The sequence below is a fragment of the Pongo abelii genome, chromosome 18 (genome assembly GCF_028885655.2).
Source record: "Pongo abelii isolate AG06213 chromosome 18, NHGRI_mPonAbe1-v2.0_pri, whole genome shotgun sequence".
Lineage (NCBI taxonomy): Eukaryota > Metazoa > Chordata > Mammalia > Primates > Hominidae > Pongo > Pongo abelii.
In genome coordinates, this window is record NC_072003.2 from 33,043,073 (window position 1) to 33,064,460 (window position 21,388).

The window sequence follows — 21,388 nt, forward strand, 5'->3', positions numbered from 1 at the left end:
ACCTGCCACAGCCCCCCAAAGTGCTGGGATTACAGGCATGAGCCACTGCACCCAGCTATCAAATTCCAAGTTTTACAAGGGGAAGCCTCTCAAGGTCTAGTACTACCTGTGACTATGGATGGGTAAACATGGTCCAGAACTGAGGAAGAAGAAAGATGTATTAGTCTGTTCTCATGCTGCTAAAGACATACCCGAGACTGGATAATTTAGAAAGGAAAGAGGTTTAATGGACTCACAGTTCAGTGTGGCTGGAGAGGTCTCAAGAAACCTACAGTCGTGGCAGAAGGGGAAGCAAACATGTCCTTCTTCACATGGCGGGAATAATAAGAAGTGCTGAGCAAAGTTGGAAAAGCCCCTTATAAAACTACCAGATCTCATGACAACTCACTCACTGTCACAAGAACAGCATGGAGGTAACTGCCCCCTATGATTCAATTACCTCTCACTGGGTTCCTCCCATGACACGTGGAGATTACAATGGGGACTACAATTCAAGATGAGATTTGGGTGGGGGACACAGCCAAACCATATCAGAGACCTTAATTAATGGTCTCCCTCATCTCTCCCACCCCTGCCAGAAACCACATATAAACATGCAGCCCTGGAAGAACTGACCTAATCTGCTCACCTTTGAGCACTTAGAAGGGAGCTGCACAGGTAGACTGACTTGAGGAAAGATGCCTGCCTGCACTTGAAAAGCCCTGTAGGTAAGGCTTCCTATTCATGCCTTAATAGTCAGATAGTGGTCTGCAAATTTGTTCAATACTGGGTGTTGTGGACTGAATGTATATCCTGCCCCCTCACCCCAATTCATGTGAAGAAGTCCTGATACCTCAGAATGTGACTGTATTTGGAGAGGGTTTTAAAAAGGTAATTTGTTGGGAGCCGAAAAGGCCATAGGGATCATGACCAACTCAGCATTCCACTGGAGGCTATATGATCAAACAGCAAATTGTTTATTATGAATGCAGGAAGTAAGCAAACTCACACTGCACCTGCCACCAAAAGGTTTGCTGAGGGCCATCACTCCCGGGCACCGGGCTCCTTGAAGTTATTTACTGGGAAATCTAGCGCCTATTGTTCGAAGGATACAGTCTGGCAAGCCTGCTGTGAACCAAACAGCTGACTGACAATTACCCAACAACCAGCCCCCCTTTCTCATTATCTCTTTTACCAATAAATACGGAGGGCTGTGTAAGCTCAGGGACCTTGGCCAGGCGTGGTGGCTCACACCTGTAATCCCAGCACTTTGAGAGGCTGAGGCGGGCAGATCACGAGGTCAGGAGATCAAGACCATCCTGGCTAACACGGTGAAACCCCATCTCTACTAAAAATACAAAAAATTAGCTGGGCGCGGTGGCGGGCGCCTGTAGTCCCAGCTACTTGGGAGGCTGAGGCAGGAGAATGGCATGAACCTGGGAGGCGGAGCTTGCAGTGAGCCGAGATCACGCCACTGCACTCCAGCCTGGGCGACAGCGAGACTCCATCTCAAAAAAAAACCTCAGGGCCCTTGTCCACTAGAGACAAGGTGCCCCCTGACCCCTTCTTCCAAATATACTCTTTTGTCTTTGTCTTTTATTCCCGCGTTCGCCCCCCTTTGTTCAGTCTCCCAAGGTCCGTGCAGGTTACAGTAATTGAATTAGAGTGAAGTTGTTAGGGTGGGCTCTAATTCAATACGACTGGTGCACTTAAGAGGAAATTTAGACACAGACATATACAAAGTGAAGACCATGTAGAGACACAAGGAGAACAAGGCCATCTACAAGACAATAAGAGGCCTTAGAGGAAACCAACTCTGCCGACACCTTGGTCTTGGATTTCCAGTCTCCAGAACTATGAGAAAATAAATTTCTGTTGTTTAAGCCACCCAATCTGTGGTACCTTGTTATGGTATACCTAGCTAAAGAACACCAGCCACTCAAGAGGAAACTTGCCTTACACCACTTGTCTCTGTTTGATAGAACCTAATATACTGTTCTGACTGCTAATTGTAAATAAAATAAGGAATAATTAAAGAAAAGTTACAGCCCATCTAAGGGACTCAGAAACCAGAGGAGAGAAGATCAAGCCAGTCTCTGGATGAAATGTTATTTATTTATTTTTTAAAACCGTCTTGCTCTGTCACCCAGGCTGGAGTGCAGTGGTGCGATCTCAGCTCACTGCAACCTCCGCCTCCCGGGTTCAGGAGATTCTGCCTCAACCTCCCGAGTAGCTGGGATTACAGGTGCGTGCCACCACACTTGGCTAATTTTTTGTATTTTTAGGAGAGACAGGGTTTCACCGTGTTAGCCAGGATGGTCTCAATCTCCTGACCTTGTGATCCGCCCGTCTCAGCGTCCCAAAGTGCTGGGATTACAGGCGTGAACCACTGTGCTTGGCCAAAATGGTTTTAACTGAAGTAAAATTGTTTGAGGTCTGTTTTTTAAAAAAAGTTACAAGAGCTCAAACTTCCTTGTCACCAATCCTGTTCCTTCCAAATCCCTGGCCATCCAGCCAAATCATGAGCAACTGCTCATGCATTAGTATAGGTCTCTACTTCTGGCAATTTCTCATTCCAGACATAGCAAACAATCAAACATACTAGTCAAAATTCCGGCCACTGCGAGGCCATGACAGCAGATTTTGCAGACTCTTCTGTAAAATGAGAGATACTCCAGGAGGTAACAGACACTAATGGAGGAAGAGGAAGACAATGTAGCAAGAGTTGGTGCTGTTGGGCTGGGTGCTGTGACTCATGCCAGTAATCCCAGCACTTTGGGAGGCTGAGGCAGGAGGATCACTTGAGACCAGGAGTTTGAGACCAGCCTGAGCAACATAGTGAGACCTTGTCTCTACTAAAAATGAAAAAGTTAGCTAGGCGTGGTGGCACATGCCTGTAGTCCCAGCTACTTGGGAGGCTGAGGTAGGAGGGTCACTTGGGCCTGGGAAGTTGAGGCTGCAGTGAGCTGTGATCATGCCACTGCACTCCAGTTTCAGTGACAGAGTGAGACCCTGACTCAAAAAAAAAAAAAAAAAGTTGGTGTGAAGGAGTCGATTCTTCTGTTGGTGTTTGCCATGTTTGCCATGGACACTGAGCGTTACCGGATCTGCTGGATCTCAAGCACCACACAGTAGAGCAGCATGTGATGTAATGCAGCCTGGACTTGCTGCAGAGCCTTCTCTCGCTCCGGTCCCTGCTCAAAACTAGCAGCATAGACCGGGCACCGTGGGTCATGCCTGTAATCCCAGGATTTTGGGAGGCTGAGGTGGGCGGATCACTTGAGGTCAGGAGTTGGAGACCAGCCCGGCCAATATGGTGAAACCCCATCTCTACTAAAAATACAAAGAATAGCCAGGCATTGTGGCACATGCCTGTAATCCCAGCTACTTGGGATGCTACTTGGCAGGAGAATCTCTTAAACCCAGGAGGCAGAGGTTGCAGTGAGCTGAGATCGCGCCATTGCACTCCAGCTTTGGCGACAAAGCGAGACTCTGTCTCGAAAAAAAAAAAAAAAAAAAAAGCTGGGTGTGGTGGCTCATGCCTATAATCCCAGCACTTTGGGAGGCCGAGGCAGGCGGATCACAAGGTCAAGAGATCAAGACCATCCTGGCCAACATAGTGAAACTCCGTCTCTACTAAAAATACCAAAATTAGCTGGGCATGGTGGTGTGCACCTGTAGTCCCAGCTACTCAGGAGGCTGAGGCAGGAGAATTGCTTGAACCCAGGGGGCAGGGGTTGCAGTGAGCCCAGACGGCACCACTGCACTCCAGCCTGGTGACAGAGTGAGACTCCGTCTCAAAAAAAAAAAAAAGGAAAAAAACAAACAAACTAGCAGCCTTACAAATACTAATTTGCTCCAAGAAAGATACTGTATCTGGGAACAGCAGCTACAATTGGAGTCACCATCTGATAAAGTTTATGAGAGTCCACAGTCATTCTCCAAGACCCATCTGACTTCTGCACAGGCCACACTGGTGGGTTAAATGAGTATGTGATAGGTGTCATCACCCTTGCTTCTTTTAATTTTTTGATGGCAGCATTAATCCCTGTGCTTCCCTCAGGAATGTGGTATTTCTACTGGCTTCTTTTCTTTGTAGGGAGGGGAAGTTCCAGGGGCTTTCACTTAGGCCTTCCTGTCATACTGACCTTCAGTCTATGAGTCAGACAGCCTATGTGGGGATTCTGGCACTATGTCAGTTTTCAATCAGTTGTCTCAGCTCTAAATGTCACCCTCCAGTACCTGCTCTAAGATAACGGACTGGACTTCTAATACATTTTTCCTTGCAAGGAACGTGATGTTATGCTTTGTCAGTAGAGGGCGCTGGTGGGACATTGCAAGAAGAAGGGGAAGCTCTTCCTGGTTCTGGTCCTGTTGAGGTTTCATTTTTCTTGCTCTTGCTGCAATTTTTCAGGGGCAGATCCCAGTGGTTCTCTGCCCTAGATGCATGTCCAGAGTGAAAAGTCCTTGGGAGGCTCAAAGACCCCAGTTTGCAACACTTTACCACGTTCCGTCCCCCAATATGGACACCACAAATCCCACACCACATGCTGCCTTTGCTGTGAGTGGCTCTTGGCACTTGGGCAGTTTTTGCACACCCACCACTGGTCCTGACCCTCATGTGGCTTTCTCTAGCACTGAACTCTGTCAGAGCACGCTTCTCCAGTACTTGACTTCTGTAGCAGTCTAGCTTTCTCCAGCACTATGCTCTCACCAAGCGCACTTTTTCTAACAGGTAGAAAGCATGGCTTTCTCTGGCACTTGGTTCCTGTATGGGTACAGCTTCCTCAGGCACTGGGCTCTCACTGAGTCTGCATGCTCTCGTGCTTGACTCCTCTAACGGCCTGACTCTCTACAGTGCTTGATCCTTGCACTGGCAAAGCTCTTTCCAGCAATGGGCTCCTGCAGAGTGAGTTTCCTACAGTTCCTGGTTCCAGCAGTGCTTGGTGGAATAGCAGCTTCACCTGATACCCCAGAGGGCAGATTTCTAGGTCTCATTTGGTGAGGCATGTCAGTGGCTTCTCTGCCATGCCTTTCAAATCACGTCTGGATCTCAGCCCTGGTGGGAGGAGATTCTTCCTTGGATACTGTATCTCAGCCCTGGGGATAGTAGCTGATCTTTATATCTGCCACCTCTGTATTTCTGCATTTTTTTTTTTTAATTGAGACAGCACTCTGTTGCCCAGGCTGGAGTACAGTGGTGCAATCACAGCTCACTGCAGCCTCAAACTCCTGGGCTCAAGAGATCCTTCAGCCGGGTGCGGTGGCTCATGCCTGTAATCCCAGCACTTTGGGAGGCCGAGGCAGGCGGATCACAAGATCAGGAGATCGAGACCAGCCTGGCCAACGTGGCGAAACCCTGTCTCTACTAACAATACAAAAATTAGCTGTGCATGGTGGCAGGTACCTGTAGTCCCAGCTACTCCGGAGGCTGAGGCAGGAGAATTGCTTGAACCCGGGAGGCGGAGGTTACAGTGAGCTGAGATCGTGCCACTGCACTGTTGTCTGGGCAACAGAGCAAGGCTCCATCTCAAAAAAAAAAAAAAAAGAAAAAAAAGATCCTTCAGCCTCAGCCTCCTCAGTAGCTGGGACCACAGGTTTGCACCACCATGCCTGGCTAATTTTAAAATTTATTATTTATTTATTTATTTATTTATTTTTTGGAGATGGAGTCTCGCTCTGTGGCCTAGGCTGGAGTGCAGTGGCGCGATCTCGGCTCACTGCAAGCTCTGCCTCCCGGGTTCACGCCATTCTTCTGCCTCAGCCACCCGAGTAGCTGGGACTACAGGCGCCCACCACCACGCCTGACTAATTTTTTTTTTGTATTTTTAGTACAGACGGGGTTTCACTGTGTTAGCCAGGATGGTCTCGATCTCCTGACCTCGTGATCCGCCCGCCTCGGCCTCCCAAAGTTCTGGGATTACAGGTGTGAGCCACTGCACCTGGCTTAAAATTTATCTTTATTTTTTGTAGAGATGAGGTCTCACTATATTGCCCAGGCTCTCTGTATTCTTTAGAATTGTCTTTAGCTCTCATTAACCAATTCCCTATCATTCCAATCCCCTATCAATAATTCCTTATGTTAAACTCTCATTGTGGCTTCTGCCTTTTGATTGAACCTTAACTGATATAATAAGTGGCACTGGGAGTGATCCCAGGAGACAGACCTGCAGAGATGGATTTGGGGATTTATTTAATCACACCCTGGGCTTGAGCTCCCTGCTGAGCTCCTTGCGTTGGGAAGTGGGATGCCAGCAACCCATGGCCTGCAGTAGCATTCCAGCTAGTGATGCTGTCACGTGATGGTGGTGAAGTGCTGACTGAAGCACATGCCTTGGGAACCCAAATGGCTGCTATTCTTGACTACAGTGACAGCAGTAATGACCAAGGAGCAAGGACTGTGGTGTGCGATGGATTCTTTTTAGTACAGTTGAGTTATTACAAAGAGAAAATGGCAAGCTCAGGTCTATTCACTCTCAGCTCAAGTCACAGTCTGAGAATCAGAATGCTTCCATGACAAGCCTAGAACAGTCTCTGACTTGTGTAGACCCAGGGCTGATATTGCTGAAAGTCAAACACATAATTTAATTGTGTGGTTTGCTGAAAAGTAATGAGTTGAATTTGCAGTCTCATCAAATTTGTCATGCAAAAACTAGGGCACTAATTGGGAAAGAATAGGATCCAGAAACTTGGAATGGTGAATCTGGTTGGACCCAGATAAAGCCAACAATATTGAACTCCTGTGTCATTCAGAGTCTCCCTTGTGAGTGGAAGTAGCCTGATGTCCACAGTCTGAAGAGACTCACTTTCCTCTGTCTGAAAAGCCTGTGATAACCTCACCTGGGCAAATGCCTTGAAAGTGGATGCTCATACCCTCAAAATCCACCACAACCAATCTGTTGCCAGTAGGTCTTTAATAGGGTCAAATCTCATAATGGGCTGGGCACAGTGGCTCACACCTGTAATCTCAGCACTGTGGGAGACCAAAGCGGGCGGATCACCTAAGGTCAGGAGTTCAAGACCAGCCTGTCCAACATGGTGAAACCCTGTTGCTACTAAAAACACAAAAATTAGCCGGGCATGATGGTGCACACTTGTAATCCCAGCTACTCAGGAGGCTGAGGCAGGAAAATCACTTGAACCCGGGAGGCAGAGGTTGCCAAGAGCCGAGATTGTTCCACTGCACTCCAGCCTGGGCAACAGAATGAGACTCTCTCGCAAAAAAAAAAAAAAAAACTCACTATGTTTCAGGGGGACAGATACACACTGAGACCCAGGAGGAAATGACCCAGCTTACACACTAAAATAATTGCAGGATATTGTTGATACGTTAGCAGAAAACTAGGGTGTATGGGAAGATGGGTGCTAAGGATGTTAGACCAGTGAGGGGAGAATGTGATACTAGATAAGGCCAAATTCATTGATACGGGTGCATGTGCTAGAGACTCCAGATGTAATGTGTTAGCTTGTGTACCTGAATTTGGCTGTAAGAGACTACTTGGCTGGTTGACTGGAATTTGGACTTCATGGTGGCCTACCACTATTAAGTGGTTAGTGAAATGAGATGCTAGATCTTTCCTGGCAATCACAAGGAAGAGAGAATCCAAAGGCTTAGCGTGATAGACTGCATTTATCATGTGCACTCTATCAACTCTATTTTATGAGAGGACCCAGAAGTCACTCCTTTTGCTAGGGCATTGAAGGGAGCAGCTGTATCTTTGAGAAGTTATCTGGTTGCTGTCCTTTGTAGGCCAAGTAAGGCTGTAGGAAATGCACCATTGAGGTGGGCCCTCTGATCTCGGGATATGAAGGGACCCTGACAAGTTAGATACATCAACTGTAAAGGGCAGCAGAGACCACCAGGCAATCTAATTTCTTGGCTTGCAGAGGTCTTGGCAGTAGCTAATGGATTATAGTGTCCCTAGGAACAAAGTAGACGGGCAGTGTACTCCAATATTGCTTGGTCTGTTTCCTTGTTGATCATCTGTTCTATCCATTATTGAAAGTAGGGTATTGAGGCCAGGTGCGGTGACTCACACCTGTAATCCCAGCACTTTGGGAGGCCGAGGCCAGCAGATCACCTGAGGTCAGGAATTCAAGACCAGCCCGGCCAACATGGTGAAACTCCATCTCTACTAAAAATACAAAAAAATTCTAGCTGAGTGTGGTGGCACATGCCTGCAATCCCAGCTACTCAGGAGGCTGAGGCAGGAGAATCACTTGAACCCAAGGCAGAGGTTGCAGTGAGCCAAGATTGTGCCATTGCATTCCAGCCTGGGCAACAAAGTGAGACTCCGTCACAAAAAAAAAAAAAAAAAAAAAAAGGCTGGGCACAGTGGCTCACGCCTGTAATCCCAGCACTTTGGGAGGCCGAGGCGGGTGGATCATGAGGTCAGGAGATCGAGACCATCCTGGCTAACATGGTAAAACCCCATCTCTACTAAAAATACAAAAAATTAACAGGGCGTGGTGGTGGGCGCCTGTAGTCTCAGCTACTCAGGAGGCTGAGACAGAAGAATGGTGTGAACCCGGGAGGCGGAGCTTTCAGTAAGCCGAGATTGAGCCACTGCACTCCAGCCTGGGGGACAGAGCGAGACTCCGTCTCAAAAAAAAAAAAAAAAAAGAAAAAGAAAAAGAAAAAGTAGAGTATTGAAATCTCTGGCTAATATTGAATTGCTTATTTCTCCCTTCAGTTCTATCAGTTTTTGCTTCATGTATTTTGGGGCTCTGTTGTTAGATGCATGTATGTTTTCAATTATTATGGCTTCCTGATGGATTGACCCCTTTATCATTATAAAATGTCTTTTGTATCTAGTAACAATTTTTGTCTTAAATTCTGGCTTGTCTGATATATATATATTAGCATAGCCATTCCACATCCCCTTTTTTTGTTTTTTGTTTTTTTGAGACTGAGTTTAGTTCTATTGCCCAGGCTGGAGTGCAGTAGCACGATCTCAGCTCACTGCAACCCCCGCATCCTGGGTTCAAGCAATTCTTGTGCCTCAGCCTCTCAAGTAGCTGGGATTACAGGCTCCCGCCACCCGCCCGGCTAATTTTTATGTTTTTAGTAGAGACGAGGTTTCACCATGTTGGCCAGGCTGGTCTTGAACTCCTGACCTTGGGCGATCTGCCTGCCTCGGCCTCCCAAAGTGTTGGGATTATAGGCATGAACCCCTGTGACTGGCCTCCTTTTTTCTCCTTTTTTTTGGAGACAGGGTCTTTCTGTCACTTAGGCTGGAATGAATGGTACGATCACGCTCACTGCAGCCTCGACCATGCCTAGCTAACTTTTGTATTTTTTATTGTAGAGATGGGTTTTGCCATGTTGCCCAGGCTGGTCTCAAACTTCTGGGCTGAAGAAATATGCCTTCCAGGCTGGGCGTGGTGGCTCACACCTTTGGGAGGCCGAGGCAGGCAGATCACAAGGTCAGGAGATCAAGACCATCCTGGCTAATACGGTGAAACCCCATCTCTACTAAAAATACAAAAAAATTAGCCGGGCATGGTGGCAGGCGCCTGTAGTCCCAGCTACTCAGGAGGCTGAGGCAGCAGAATGGCATGAACCCAGGAGGCAGAGCTTGCAGTGAGCCAAGATCATGCCACTGCACTCCAGCTTGGGTGACTGAGCGAGACTCCATCTCAAAAAAAAAAAAAAAGAAAAAAGAAAAAAAGAAATATGCCTTCCAAATTACTGGGATTACAGGCATGAGCCACCACACCCAGCAAACACATCTCTTATAGTTACTTTTGCATGGCATATCTTGTTACATCCTTTTACTTACAAACTATTTATCTTTGAGTATAAAGGCACTATATACAGTCATGTGTTGCTTAACAATGGGGATACATTCTGAGAAATGTGTCATGGGCGATTTTGTCATTGTGCAGACATCATGGAATGTAGTTACACAAACCTAGATGGTATAATCTGCTACTACAAATCTAGACTATATCATATAGACTATTGCTCCTAGGCTACAGATCTGTACAGCATGTTACTGTCCTGAATACTGTAGGTGATATATATATAATACTGTAACACGATGGTAAGTATTTGTGTATTTAAACACACAGAAAAGGTACAGTAAAAATACAGCATAAAAGATAAAATGATATGCCACACTGGTATACCATGGTATGCCATGGTAAGTACCTAGGGCACCTACCAGAATGGAGCCTACAGGACTGGAAGTTGCCCTAGATGAGTTAGTGAGTCAGTAGTGAGTGAATGTGAAGGGCTAGGACATTATGGTACACCACTGTAGGCTTTATGAACACTGTATATATAGGCTACACTAAATTTACAAAAAAGATTTTTTCTGCTGTAATAAATTAATTTTAGCTAACTGCAACTTTTGGTGCAAATGTAATTGCAGTTTCGCACCATGAATTTTAAATCATTATAACTAGGCTCAAACACATCTTTATTAATCAAAATAGGAACCAGTACAATCAACACATTTTTTTCCAATGAGAAATAAGTTTGTTTATTCCTGTAGCATAAAAATCTGTGCTTCGGGATTCAGCGAACTCTTGGAAAGCATTTTCTGCATCCTGCCGGTTGTGGATGCGTTTTCCCTGCAAAACTGTTGGGATGCTTGAAGAAGTGGTAGTCAGTTGGCAAGAGGTCAGGTGAATATGGTGGATGAGGCAAAATTTCATAGCCCAATTCGTTCAACTTTTTTTTTTTTTTTTTTTTTTTGAGATGGAGTCTCACTCTGTCTCCTAGGCTGGAGTGCAGTGACACAATCTTGGCTCACCGCAACCTCCACCTTCCGGGTTCAAGCAGTTCTCTTGCCTCAGCCTCTCGAGTAGCTGGGATTACAGGCGCCAGCTACCATACGCAGCTAATTTTTGTATTTTTAGTAGAGACAGGTTTCACCATGTTGGCCAGGCTGTTCTCGAACTCCTGACCTCAAGTGATCCATCCACCTTGGCCTCCCAAAATGTTGGGATTACAGGTGTGAGCCACTGCACCTGGCCTCAACATTTGAAGCGTTGGTTATGCAATGTGTGGTTGTTGTCATGGAGAATAACTGGGCCCTTTCTGTTGAGCAATGCCACAGCAGGCCTTGCAGTTTTCGGTGCATCTCATCGATTTGCTGAGCATACTTCTCAGATGTAATGGTTTCACTGGGATTCAGAAAGTTGCAGTGGATCAGACCAGCAGCAGACCACCAAACAGTGACCGTGACCTTTTTTTGGTGCAAGGTTGGCTTTGGGAAGTGCTTTACAGCTGCTTCTCAGTACAGCCACAGAGCTGGTTGTTGCCGGTTGTCACATAAAATTGACTTTTTGTCACACGTCACAATCTGATCAAGAAATGGTTCGTTGTTGCATAGGAGAAGATGACACTTCAAAATGACGTTTTTTAAATTTTTGGTAAGGTCATGAGGCACCCACTTATTGAGCTTTTTCACCTTTCCAATTTGCTTCAAATGCCAAATGGCCATAGAACGGTCGACGGTTGAGTTCTTGGGCAACTTCTCGTGTAGTTTTAAGAGGATCAGCTTCAATGAGAGCTTTCAGTTGGTCATTGTCAACTTCCGATGGCCGGACATTATGATCCTCATCTTCAAGGCTCTCGTCTTCTTTGCAAAACTTTTGAACCACCACTGTATTGTATGTTCATTATCAGTTCCTGGGCCAAATGTGTTGTTGATGTTGCGAAGTGTCTCCACTGCTTTATGACCCATTTTTAACTCGAATAAGAAAATCGCTTGAATTTGCTTTTTGTCTAACATCATTTCCATAGTCTAAAATAAACGTAAAATAAACAGCAGTAATGAGTCATTAAAAAAAAAAGTGAGAAATGACCATTAAAATGATGTATAACATAACCACATTTATTTAAGAATGTATTCCAAAATCAAATGGCAAATTCCAACAATTACTTTTGCACTCACTTAGTAACTTTATATATATATATATATATATTTTTTTTTTTTTTTTTTTTTTGAGATGGAGTCCTGCTTTGGCGCCCAGGCTGGAGTGCAGTATTCTGATCTCGGCTCATGGCAACCTCCGCCTCCCGGGTTCAAGTGATTCTTCTGCCTCAGCCTCCCGAGTAGCTGGGATTACAGGCACATGCCGCCATGCCTGGCTAATTTTTGTATTTTTAGTAGAGACGAGGTTTCACCATATTGGTCAGGCTGGTGTCGAACTCCTGACCTCAGGTGATCCACCCGCCTTGGCCTCCCAAAGTGCTGAAATTACACGCGTGAACCATCTCACCCTGCCAAAATTTTTAATTTTTTAAACTTACTCTTTTGTCAATAAGTTCATTAATAAATGTTATTACACTTAGCTTAAAGTACACATTGTACAGCTGTACAAAAATATTTCCTTTCTTTATATCCTTATTCCAGAAGCTTTTTCTATTTTATTCTATTTATTTATTTTTTGAGACGGAGTTTTGCTCTTGTTGCCCAGGCTGGAGTGCAAATGGCATGATCTCGGCTCACTGCAACCTCCCCTTCCCATGTTCAAGCAATTCTCCTGTCTCTGCCTCCTGAGTAGTTGGAATTACAGACATGCGCCACCACGCCCAGCTAATTTTGTATTTTTTTCAGTAGAGATGGGGTTTCTTCATGTTGGTCAGGCTGGTCTTGAACTCCTGACCTTAAGTGATCCGCCCATCTCGGCCTCCCAAAGTGCTGGGATTACAGGTATTAGCCACCGAGCCTGGCCAACTTTTTCTATTTTAAAAAGTATATTTTTCAATATTTTAAACTTTTTTGTTAAAAACTAAGACACACATACACACACACACACATCAGCCTAGGCCTACACTAGTCAAGATTATCGAGATCACTGTCTTCCACCTCCACATCGTGCCCCACTGGAAGGTCTTCAGAGGCAATAACACGCATGGAGCTGTCATCTCCTATGATAACACATTCTTCTGGAATCCCTCTTGTAGGATCTGCCTGAGGCTCTTCTTGAGGGACTATCACTGTTTCAAAAAATGTCCATGGAGGTTTGCTTGGCTTCTTTCTTTCTTTTATTTTAATCATACATTTGCTTGTAAACAGATAATACACCATGAACATATCTCTCTATTAATGAAAACCGTTCAGTATGGGGGTCCATGTTTTCAACGTTTTAAGGAGTTTGTTGAGGTCTGCAGCAGCTTCTGCTAAACCCTTCACTGTGAATTTTCTTCTGGGATTTTCTTCTCCTGCAGTTTCTTTTTTCTCTTGCCTCTTCTTCAGTTATCTATTCCGGTTCCAGTTCCAACAGCTCTTCATTAGTCAATTCCTCAGGAATTACCTCTAGGTGCTCTACCGTGTCATCCTCATCCACACCCAGGTTAAAATTATTTGCCACCTCAACCACAGCTTTATTGATTTTTGAAACCTCATCCTTGACAAATACTTTTAAGTCATGGACCAATCTTTTGAGTGTCTTCCTCAGATGGCATTCATACCGCATGGTGACATCACCCCAAGTCTAAGCAGGGCTCTTGATGAAGTCACAGATGCGTTGCAGTCCTTCCAGAATTGTCTTAGTGTCTTCCTCCACTGCAGCAATCACCTGGGCAAAGGTCTCCTCAGGTAATAGGCCTTAAAAGCTGCTATACCTCCATGATCCATTGGTTGAAACAAAGAGGTGGTGTTTGGAGGGGAAAACACCACTTAGATATTGGGATGAATATCCCCAGTAAAAGGAGGATGTAAGGGAGCCTTATCAACAATAAGCAAAATCTTGAAAAATATATTATTCTCCAAACAGTATTTCTGCATTTCTCTGGCAAAACAATTCAGGATTGCATCTTGGAAGAGGAGCTAGGTCATCCATGACTTCCTATTGCTCCTGTAGTACACTGGCCATGTGTGCTTACTGATGTGCTTCGAGGCCCTGTGGTTCTCACTGTGCCAGATCACAAAGGGTTTCAATTTGTAGCCTACAACATTGTCCCCCAAGGAAGACTGTTATCCTGTTCTTCAAAGCGTTGAAACCTGGCATTGACTTGGCCTCCTTATGGATGAAAGTTCTCTTAGGCATCCATTTTCAAAATAGGGAAGTTTCATCCATACTGAAGATTTTCTCTGGCAAGTGATTTTCCTGCACAATCAACTTATCTATAGTTTCCAAAAATTCTTCAGCTGCCTTCACATCAGCACTCACAGACTCACTACTCTTTTTTTTTTTTTTTTCTTGAGACACAGTCTCGCTCTGTCACCCAGGCTGGAGTGCAATGGCATGGTCTCAGCTTACTGCAACCTTCGTCTCCCAGAGCGATTCTCCTGCCTCAACCTCCTGAGTGCCTGGGATTACAGGCACGTGCCAACATGCCTGGCTAATGTATTTTTAGTAGAGACGGGGTTTTGCCATGTTGGTTAGGCTGGTCACAAATTCCTGACCTCAAGTGATCCGCCCGCCTTGGCCTTTCAAAGTGCCGGGATTACAGGCGTGAGCCACCATGCCCAACCTCACCACTCACTTTTACGTTATGTAATTAATAACATAATTAATCCTTTAAACCACTCAGAGCTAGCAATAATTCAGCATAATAGTTGAGTCCAGCTGTTTCTTTCAATGTCGCACACAGACTTTTTTTTTGGCTGAGATCCTCATGGTGCTGAGAGAGCTATGCTTCTGTGTCTAGTCTTCAATCCAGGTCATCAGAAGTTTCTCCACATCTGATATAGGCCACCCTTCTCAAATTTATTTATTTATTTATTTATTTATTTATTTATTTTGAGATGGAGTCTCCCTCTGTTGCCCAGGCTGGAGTGCAGTGACATGATCTCGGCTCACTGCAAGCTCTACCTCCTGGGTTCAAATGATTCGTTTGCCTCAGCCTCCTGAGTAGCTGGGATTACAGGCGTGTGCCCACCACCACACCCAGCTAATTTTTGTATTTTTCATAGAGATGGGATTTCACCACGTTGGCCAGGCTGGTCTTGAACTCCTGACCTCCAGTGATCTGTCCACCTCAGCCTCCCAAAGTGCTGGGATTATAGGCATGAGCCACTGCACCTGGCCCTGCCCTTCTCAAATTTTTATGCGTCTCATTGCCTTCAATGAAGCAGATCCTTTAATAGCTTCTGTCACTTTGTTCTTGTTCTTTAAGATCATTGCTATGGACGGGGCATGGTGGCTCATGCCTGTAATCCCAACAGTTTAGGAGGCTGAGGCAGGAGGATCGCTTGAGCCCAGAAGTTTGAGACCAGCCTGGGCAACATACCGAGCCCCTGTCTCTATTTAAAAAGAAAAGAAAGGGCTGGGCGCGGTGGCTCATGCCTGTAATCCCAGCACTTTGGGAGGCTGAGGCAGGTGGATCACCTGAGGTCAGGAGTTCAAGACCAGCCTGACCAACATGGAGAAACCCTGTCTCTACTAAAAATACAAAATTAGCTGGATGTGGTGGTGCAGGCACCTGTAATCCCAGCTACTCAGGAGTCTGACGCAGGAAAATCGCTTGAACCCAGGAGGCGGAGGTTGCAGTGAGCCAAGATTGCACCATTGCACTCCAGCTTGGGCGACAAAGCAAGACTCCACCTAAAAAAAAAAAAAAAAAAAAAAAAAAAGAAGAAACTTATAAATAAAACTTTCTATTTTTTTGCATGTCTCATCATTTTTGGTTGAAGGTGACATTTTAAAAACCAAAGTCGAGTGCAGTGGTTCACGCCTGTAATCCCAGCACTTTGGGAGGCCAAGGCAGGCGGATCACGAGGTCAGGAGATTGAGACCATCTTGGCTAACACAGTGAAACCCCGCCTCTACTAAAAATACAAAAAATGAGCTGGGCATGGTGGTGGGCGTCTGTAGTCCCAGCTACTCAGGAGGCTGAGGCAGGAGAATCACTTGAACCCAGGAGGCAGAAGTTGCAGTGAGTTGAGATCACGCCACTCTACTCCAGCCTGGGCGACACAGTGAGACTCCGTCTAAAAAAAAAAAAAAAAAAAGTGTGGCAGCTCTGAAAATTAGATTCCGCCCCTCCCCAGGCTTTGTTATTGTCACTGTACGTTGTTGCTGCTGTTTGTTATGTGAATCCCTAGACTAATTCAGTCGCATCTGTATTCTATGTTGTGCGGCCACTGAAGTCTGCTCTGTTAGAGCAGTTAGCCCAGTTAGCTTAGTTGTCAGCTAATGATTGGACAGAGATTTTCTTAAATGCCTTTCACAAATGACTCTCCCAGCTTTTCCACGGGGCTCTATGTGTGTGTCTCAGTGTTCCAAAGGCAGTTTACAGCACTGCTCTAACCTTCCCTTGCTGCCGGCACAGAGCCACAAGGTCAGCTAGAGATGAGAGCATAGGGTCTTCTCAGGTCTTTTCTCCGTATGTTCACAGCCCTAGGCATACTGGTGACCTAGGAATTCCTAAGAATATGTCAGAGCTTTGCTCTCTATTGGATATGGCATGGTTTTCTTTCAAGTTTTTTTGTCAGCCTCTTATATCTCCAACTGGTATTACCACCCCAGGCACTTGTGATGTTAAACAGTTGTCACTGCCTGTTTTTGTTTGTTTTCAACAAATGCCCTAGGGATATGGCTGTTAGTAAAGGAAAAGTCCTGAGTCAGGTCAAATAAAGATAAACCCTGAGGGCTGGGCACGGTGGCTCATGCCTGTAATCCCAGCACTTTGGGAGGCCGAGGTGGGCGGATCACATGAGGTCAGGAGTTTGAGACCAGCCTGGCCAACATGGTGAAACCCCATCTGTATTAAAAATACAAAATTAGCTAGGCATGGTGGTGCACGCCTGTAGTCCCAGCTACCCAGGAGGCTGAGGCAGGAGAATTACTAGAACCCAGGAGGCAGAGGTTGCAGTGAGCCGAGATTGTGCCACTGTACTCCAGTCTGGGTGACAGAGTGAGACTCCATCTCAAAAAAAAAAAAAAAAAGGTAAACCCTGAGAATAGAGCTTTTCAAGGAGTCAGCGGATAGGTCAAATAATGACACTTCTCTGGAAACGGAGCTTTTGTTGAGGTTCAAACCTGTTCTGCCCCTCCAGTAGCTGCTAGACTATTGGTTCTCACAGGTCTCTTAGTTGTGAGGCTCTTAGTTATCAAGATTGCTGTGGACCAAGGGAGAGAAGAATGGGAGCAGAGCAAGTTAAAACACCACAAAGCTCACTCTCCTTACTAGGATTCAGCTGTTTTTTCTTGAAAAACCATGCCTTGGAGGCCGGGCGTGGTGGCTCACGCCTGTAATCCCAGCACTTTGGGAGGCCAAGGCGGGTGGATCACCTGAGGTCAGGAGTTAGAGACCAGCCTGGCCGACATGATGAAACCCCGTCTCTACAAATAATACAAAAATTAGTTGGCTGTGGTTGTACACGCCTGTAATCCCAGCTACTCGGGAGGCTGAGGCAGGAGAATCACTTGGACCTAAGAAGTGGAGGTTGCAGTGAGCCGAGACTGCGCCATTGCATTCCAGCCTGGGTGACAAGAGTGAAACTCCATCTCCAAAAAAAAAAAAAAGAAAGAAAGAAAGAAAAACCATGCCTTGGATTGTAATAGCTAGCCTTTGGTTAATTTATAGAGTTCTGAAAAAGCTGATTTGGGCAATTTTTGCCAGTGTTCTCATTGCTTTTATGGGGGAATGGATTTTTGGAAGTCTTTACTCTGCCATTGCAGAGTATTTCCCTCCTGCTTCCTTTATACACTAGGAGAAACCCTAGGTCTGGTAGCCAAGATCCTGACTCCATTGCCACAGTGAAGAGTCCCAGCCTCTCATTCCTTTCCAGATCTAAGTCATTAGCAGACCCAGAGCTCCTTGATTGAAGGAGATAACCAGTCCCCTGGAGGAAGGTCCTTGCAGCATAAATCTTCCTTCAAGCCTTTCCAAAGTGACCTATGGCCACTCACCAGGGTGTCTGTGCCCTGGGGAGAGGGAATATCCAGGCTCCTTAGGGATTACTAGACATGGGCTCTAAGTTTATGCTTATTCCTGGGGACCCAAAACGCCAGTGTGCTCCACCAGTCAAAATAAGGGCTTAAGGGGGTCAGGGGATAGATGGAATCTTAATTCCAGGCCTCCTCAGTGGGCCCCAGTGGTTCACAGACCCATCCTGTGGTTACTTCCTCAATGCCAGGAAAAACCTAGAATAGACATATTTGGTAGTTGGCATAGTCATTAATGAGACACTCGGAGATACTGGAAGAAATCCTATCACGTCAGAAATTCAAGAGAAGGAGCCCTGCAGTTACATGTGAAACTGAAGGGCTGATCCAGAAGACCAACACCCAAACAACAGGAGTCCCAAAAGAAGAGAACGGGAACAGTGGAGTGGGAAATTTGAGTCTGAAGAGTAAAATGACTCACATGAATAAAGATAAGCATCTAAACACAGCCTGATAAAATCCCTGAGTTCCAGAAATAGAAAAAACACCATATAAGCTTCCAGACAAAAAGATTAGGTTCCTTATAAAGGAACGAGAATCCTCTAAGGGTACCCATCTACAATACTACAAGCCAGGAGATAGTAGAATACAGATTGCTAGGAGAAAAGGAATGTGACCAAAGAATCAAAACCAACCAGTGTAATTGCCTAACCAAGGCAAAAGAAAGACATTTTCTGGCTTACAAGATTCAGTGCATATATCACCTACATGCCCTCTGAGGGATTTCCTTAAGAAAACTCTCTCAGTAGTGGTTACAAATTCACGATAATGACAGATGAAGAGGTAAGGTAGCAGAGTTAGCAATGAATTATGTAATACAGAGAGAGTTCAGCTTAGACGGTGGAGGATAGACTGGGAATTTGTGCATCAAGTGTTTAGAGACTGTTTTGCAGAAGTGATTAATGAAAATCCTAATAACAGTCCCACCACGGTGGTTTACAGCTGAAATCCCAGTGCTTTGGGATGCTGAGCTAGGAGGATCATTTGAGGCCAGCAGTTCAAGACCAGCCTGGGCAACATAGCGAGACCCTGTCTCTGTCAGGCCTCTGAGCCCAAGCTAAGCCATCACATCCCCTGTGACCTGCACATATACATCCAGATGGCCTGAAGCAACTGAAGATCCACAAAAGAAGTGAAAATAGCCTTAACTGATGACGTTCCACAATTGTGATTTGTTCCTGCCCTACTCTAAATGATAGGATATATTCTCCCCCCTCCCCGCCCTTAAGAAGGTACTTTGTAATATTCTCCCCACCCTTGAGAATGTACTTTGTATGCCTATCCCAAACCCATAAGAACTAATGATAATCCCACCACCCTTTGCTGATTCTCTTTTCAGACTCTGCCCACCTGCACCCAGGTGAAATAAACAGCCTTGCTGCTCACACAAAGCCTGTTTGGTGGTCTCTTCACACAGACGTGCGTGACATTTGGTGCCAAAACCCAGGACAGGAGGACTCCTTCGGGAGACCAGTCCCCTGTCCTTGCCCTCACTCCATGAGGAGATCCACCTACGACCTTGGGTCCTCAGACCAACCAGCCCAAGGTACATCTCACCAATTTCAAATCGGGTAAGCGGTCTTTTCACTCTCTTCTCCAGCCTCTCTTGCTACCCTTCAATCTCCCTCTCTCACTACCCTTCAATCTCCCTGTCCTTCCAATTCCAGGTCTTTTTCCTCTCTAGTAGAGACAAAGGAGACACATTTTATCCGTGGACCCAAAACTCTGGTGCCGGTCACGGACTTGGGAAGACAATCTTCCCTTGGTGTTTAATCATTGCGGGGACACCTGCCTGATTATTCACCCCACATTTTATTGATGTCTGATCACTGCGGGGATGCCTGCGGTGGTCATTCACCCACATTCCCTTGGTGGCAAGCCAATTGTGGGGACGCCTGCTTTGGCTGCTCACCCACATTGCAGCCCAGGGCTGCTCACCACTCCGTCTCTCTACCTTTCTCTTTAAACTTACCTCCTTCGCTATGGGCAAGCTTCCACCCTCCATTCCCCCTTCTTCTCCTTTAGCCTGTGTTCTCAAAAACTTAAAACCTCTTCAACTCACACCTGAGCTAAAACCTAAACACTTATTTTCTTCTGCAATACAGCTTGACCCAAATACAAATTTGACAATGGTTCCAAATAGCCAGAAAATGGCACTTTCAATTTCTCCATCTTACAAGATCTAGATAATGCTTGTTGTAAAATGGGCAAATGGTCTGAGGTGCCTGATGTCCAGGCATTCTTTTACACATCAGTCCCTCCCTAGTCTCTGCTCCCAATGTGACTCATCCCAAATCTTTCTTCTTTCTCTCCTGTCTGTTCCTTCAGTCTCCACCCCAAGCTCTGAGTCCTCTGAATCCTCCTTTTCTACGAACCCATCTGACCTCACCCCTCCTTCCCAGGCTGCTCCTTGTCAGGCCATGCCAAGTCCCAATTCTCCCTCAGCCTCCGCTCCCTGACCCTATAATCCTTCTATCACCTCCCCTCCTCACACTTGGTCCAGCTTACAGTTTTTTTCCACGACTAGCCCTCCCCATTCTGCCCAACAATTTCCTCTTAAAGAGGTAGCTGGAGCTGAAGGTATAGTCAAGGTTAATGCTCCTTCTTCTTTTTCCGACCTCTCCCAAATCAGTTAGCGTTTAGGCTCTTTTTCATTAAATATAAAAACCCAGCCCAGTCCATGGCCCATTTGGCAATAACCCTTAGATGCTTTACCGCCCTTTACTCGATATTAGAAAAAGCTCCAAAAATTAGATTCTGGCCCTCAAACCCTACAACAGGACTTAATTAACCTTGCCTTCAAGGTGTATAATAATAGAGTAGAGGCAGCCAAGTAGCAACATATTTCTGAGTTGCAACTCCTTGCCTCCACTGTGAGAGAAACCCCAGCCACATCTCCAGCACACAAGAACTCCCAAATGCCTGAACCGCTGCAGCCAGACATTCCTCCAGGACCTCCTTCCCCAGGATCTTGCTTCAAGTGCCAGAAATCTGGCCACTGGGCCAAGGAATGCCCACAGCCCGGGATTCCTCCTAAGCCGTGTCCCATCTGTGTGGGATCCCACTGGAAATTGGACTGTCCAACTCGCCCAGCAGCCACTGCCAGAGACCCTGGAACTCTGGCTCAAGGCTCTCTGACTGACTCCTTCTCAGATCTTCTCGGCTTAGTGGCTGAAGACTGATGCTGCCTGATCACCTCGGAAGCCTCCTGGACCATCACAGATGCTTTGGGTAACTCTTACTGTGGAGGGTAACTCCGTCCCCTTCTTAATCAATATGGAGGCTACCCACTCCACATTACCTTCTTTTCAAGGGCCTGTTTCCCTTGCCTCCATAACTGTTGTGGGTATTCACGGCCAGGCTTCTAAACCTCTTAAAACTCTCCAACTCTGGTGCCAACTTGGACAACATTTTTTTTTTTTTTTTTTGAGACGGAGTTTCGCTCTGTCACCCAGGCTGGAGTGCAGTGGCGTGATCTCAGCTCACTGCAAGCTCCGCCTCCTGGGTTCACGCCATTCTCCTGCCTCAGCCTCCCAAGTAGCTGGGACTACAGGCA

General features: G+C 46.0%; 1 protein-coding gene across 2 annotated transcripts in view; it reads right to left on the reverse strand.

The window, feature by feature from the left end:
* The window catches only part of BCL7C (BAF chromatin remodeling complex subunit BCL7C), a 69,193-nt gene that overhangs the window by 15,949 nt on the left and 31,856 nt on the right, over positions 1-21,388 (reverse strand). The window contains exon 6 of one of the 2 annotated variants that reach the window (XM_024233961.3): positions 10,387-11,735. The exons of the other annotated variant lie outside the window; for it this stretch is intronic. Within the exon in view, the coding sequence (XP_024089729.1) occupies positions 11,505-11,735 (231 nt within the window). The 3' untranslated portion in view covers positions 10,387-11,504. Of the gene's footprint in view, positions 1-10,386; positions 11,736-21,388 lie in introns of those variants that run through there. 2 annotated transcript variants of the gene reach the window in all.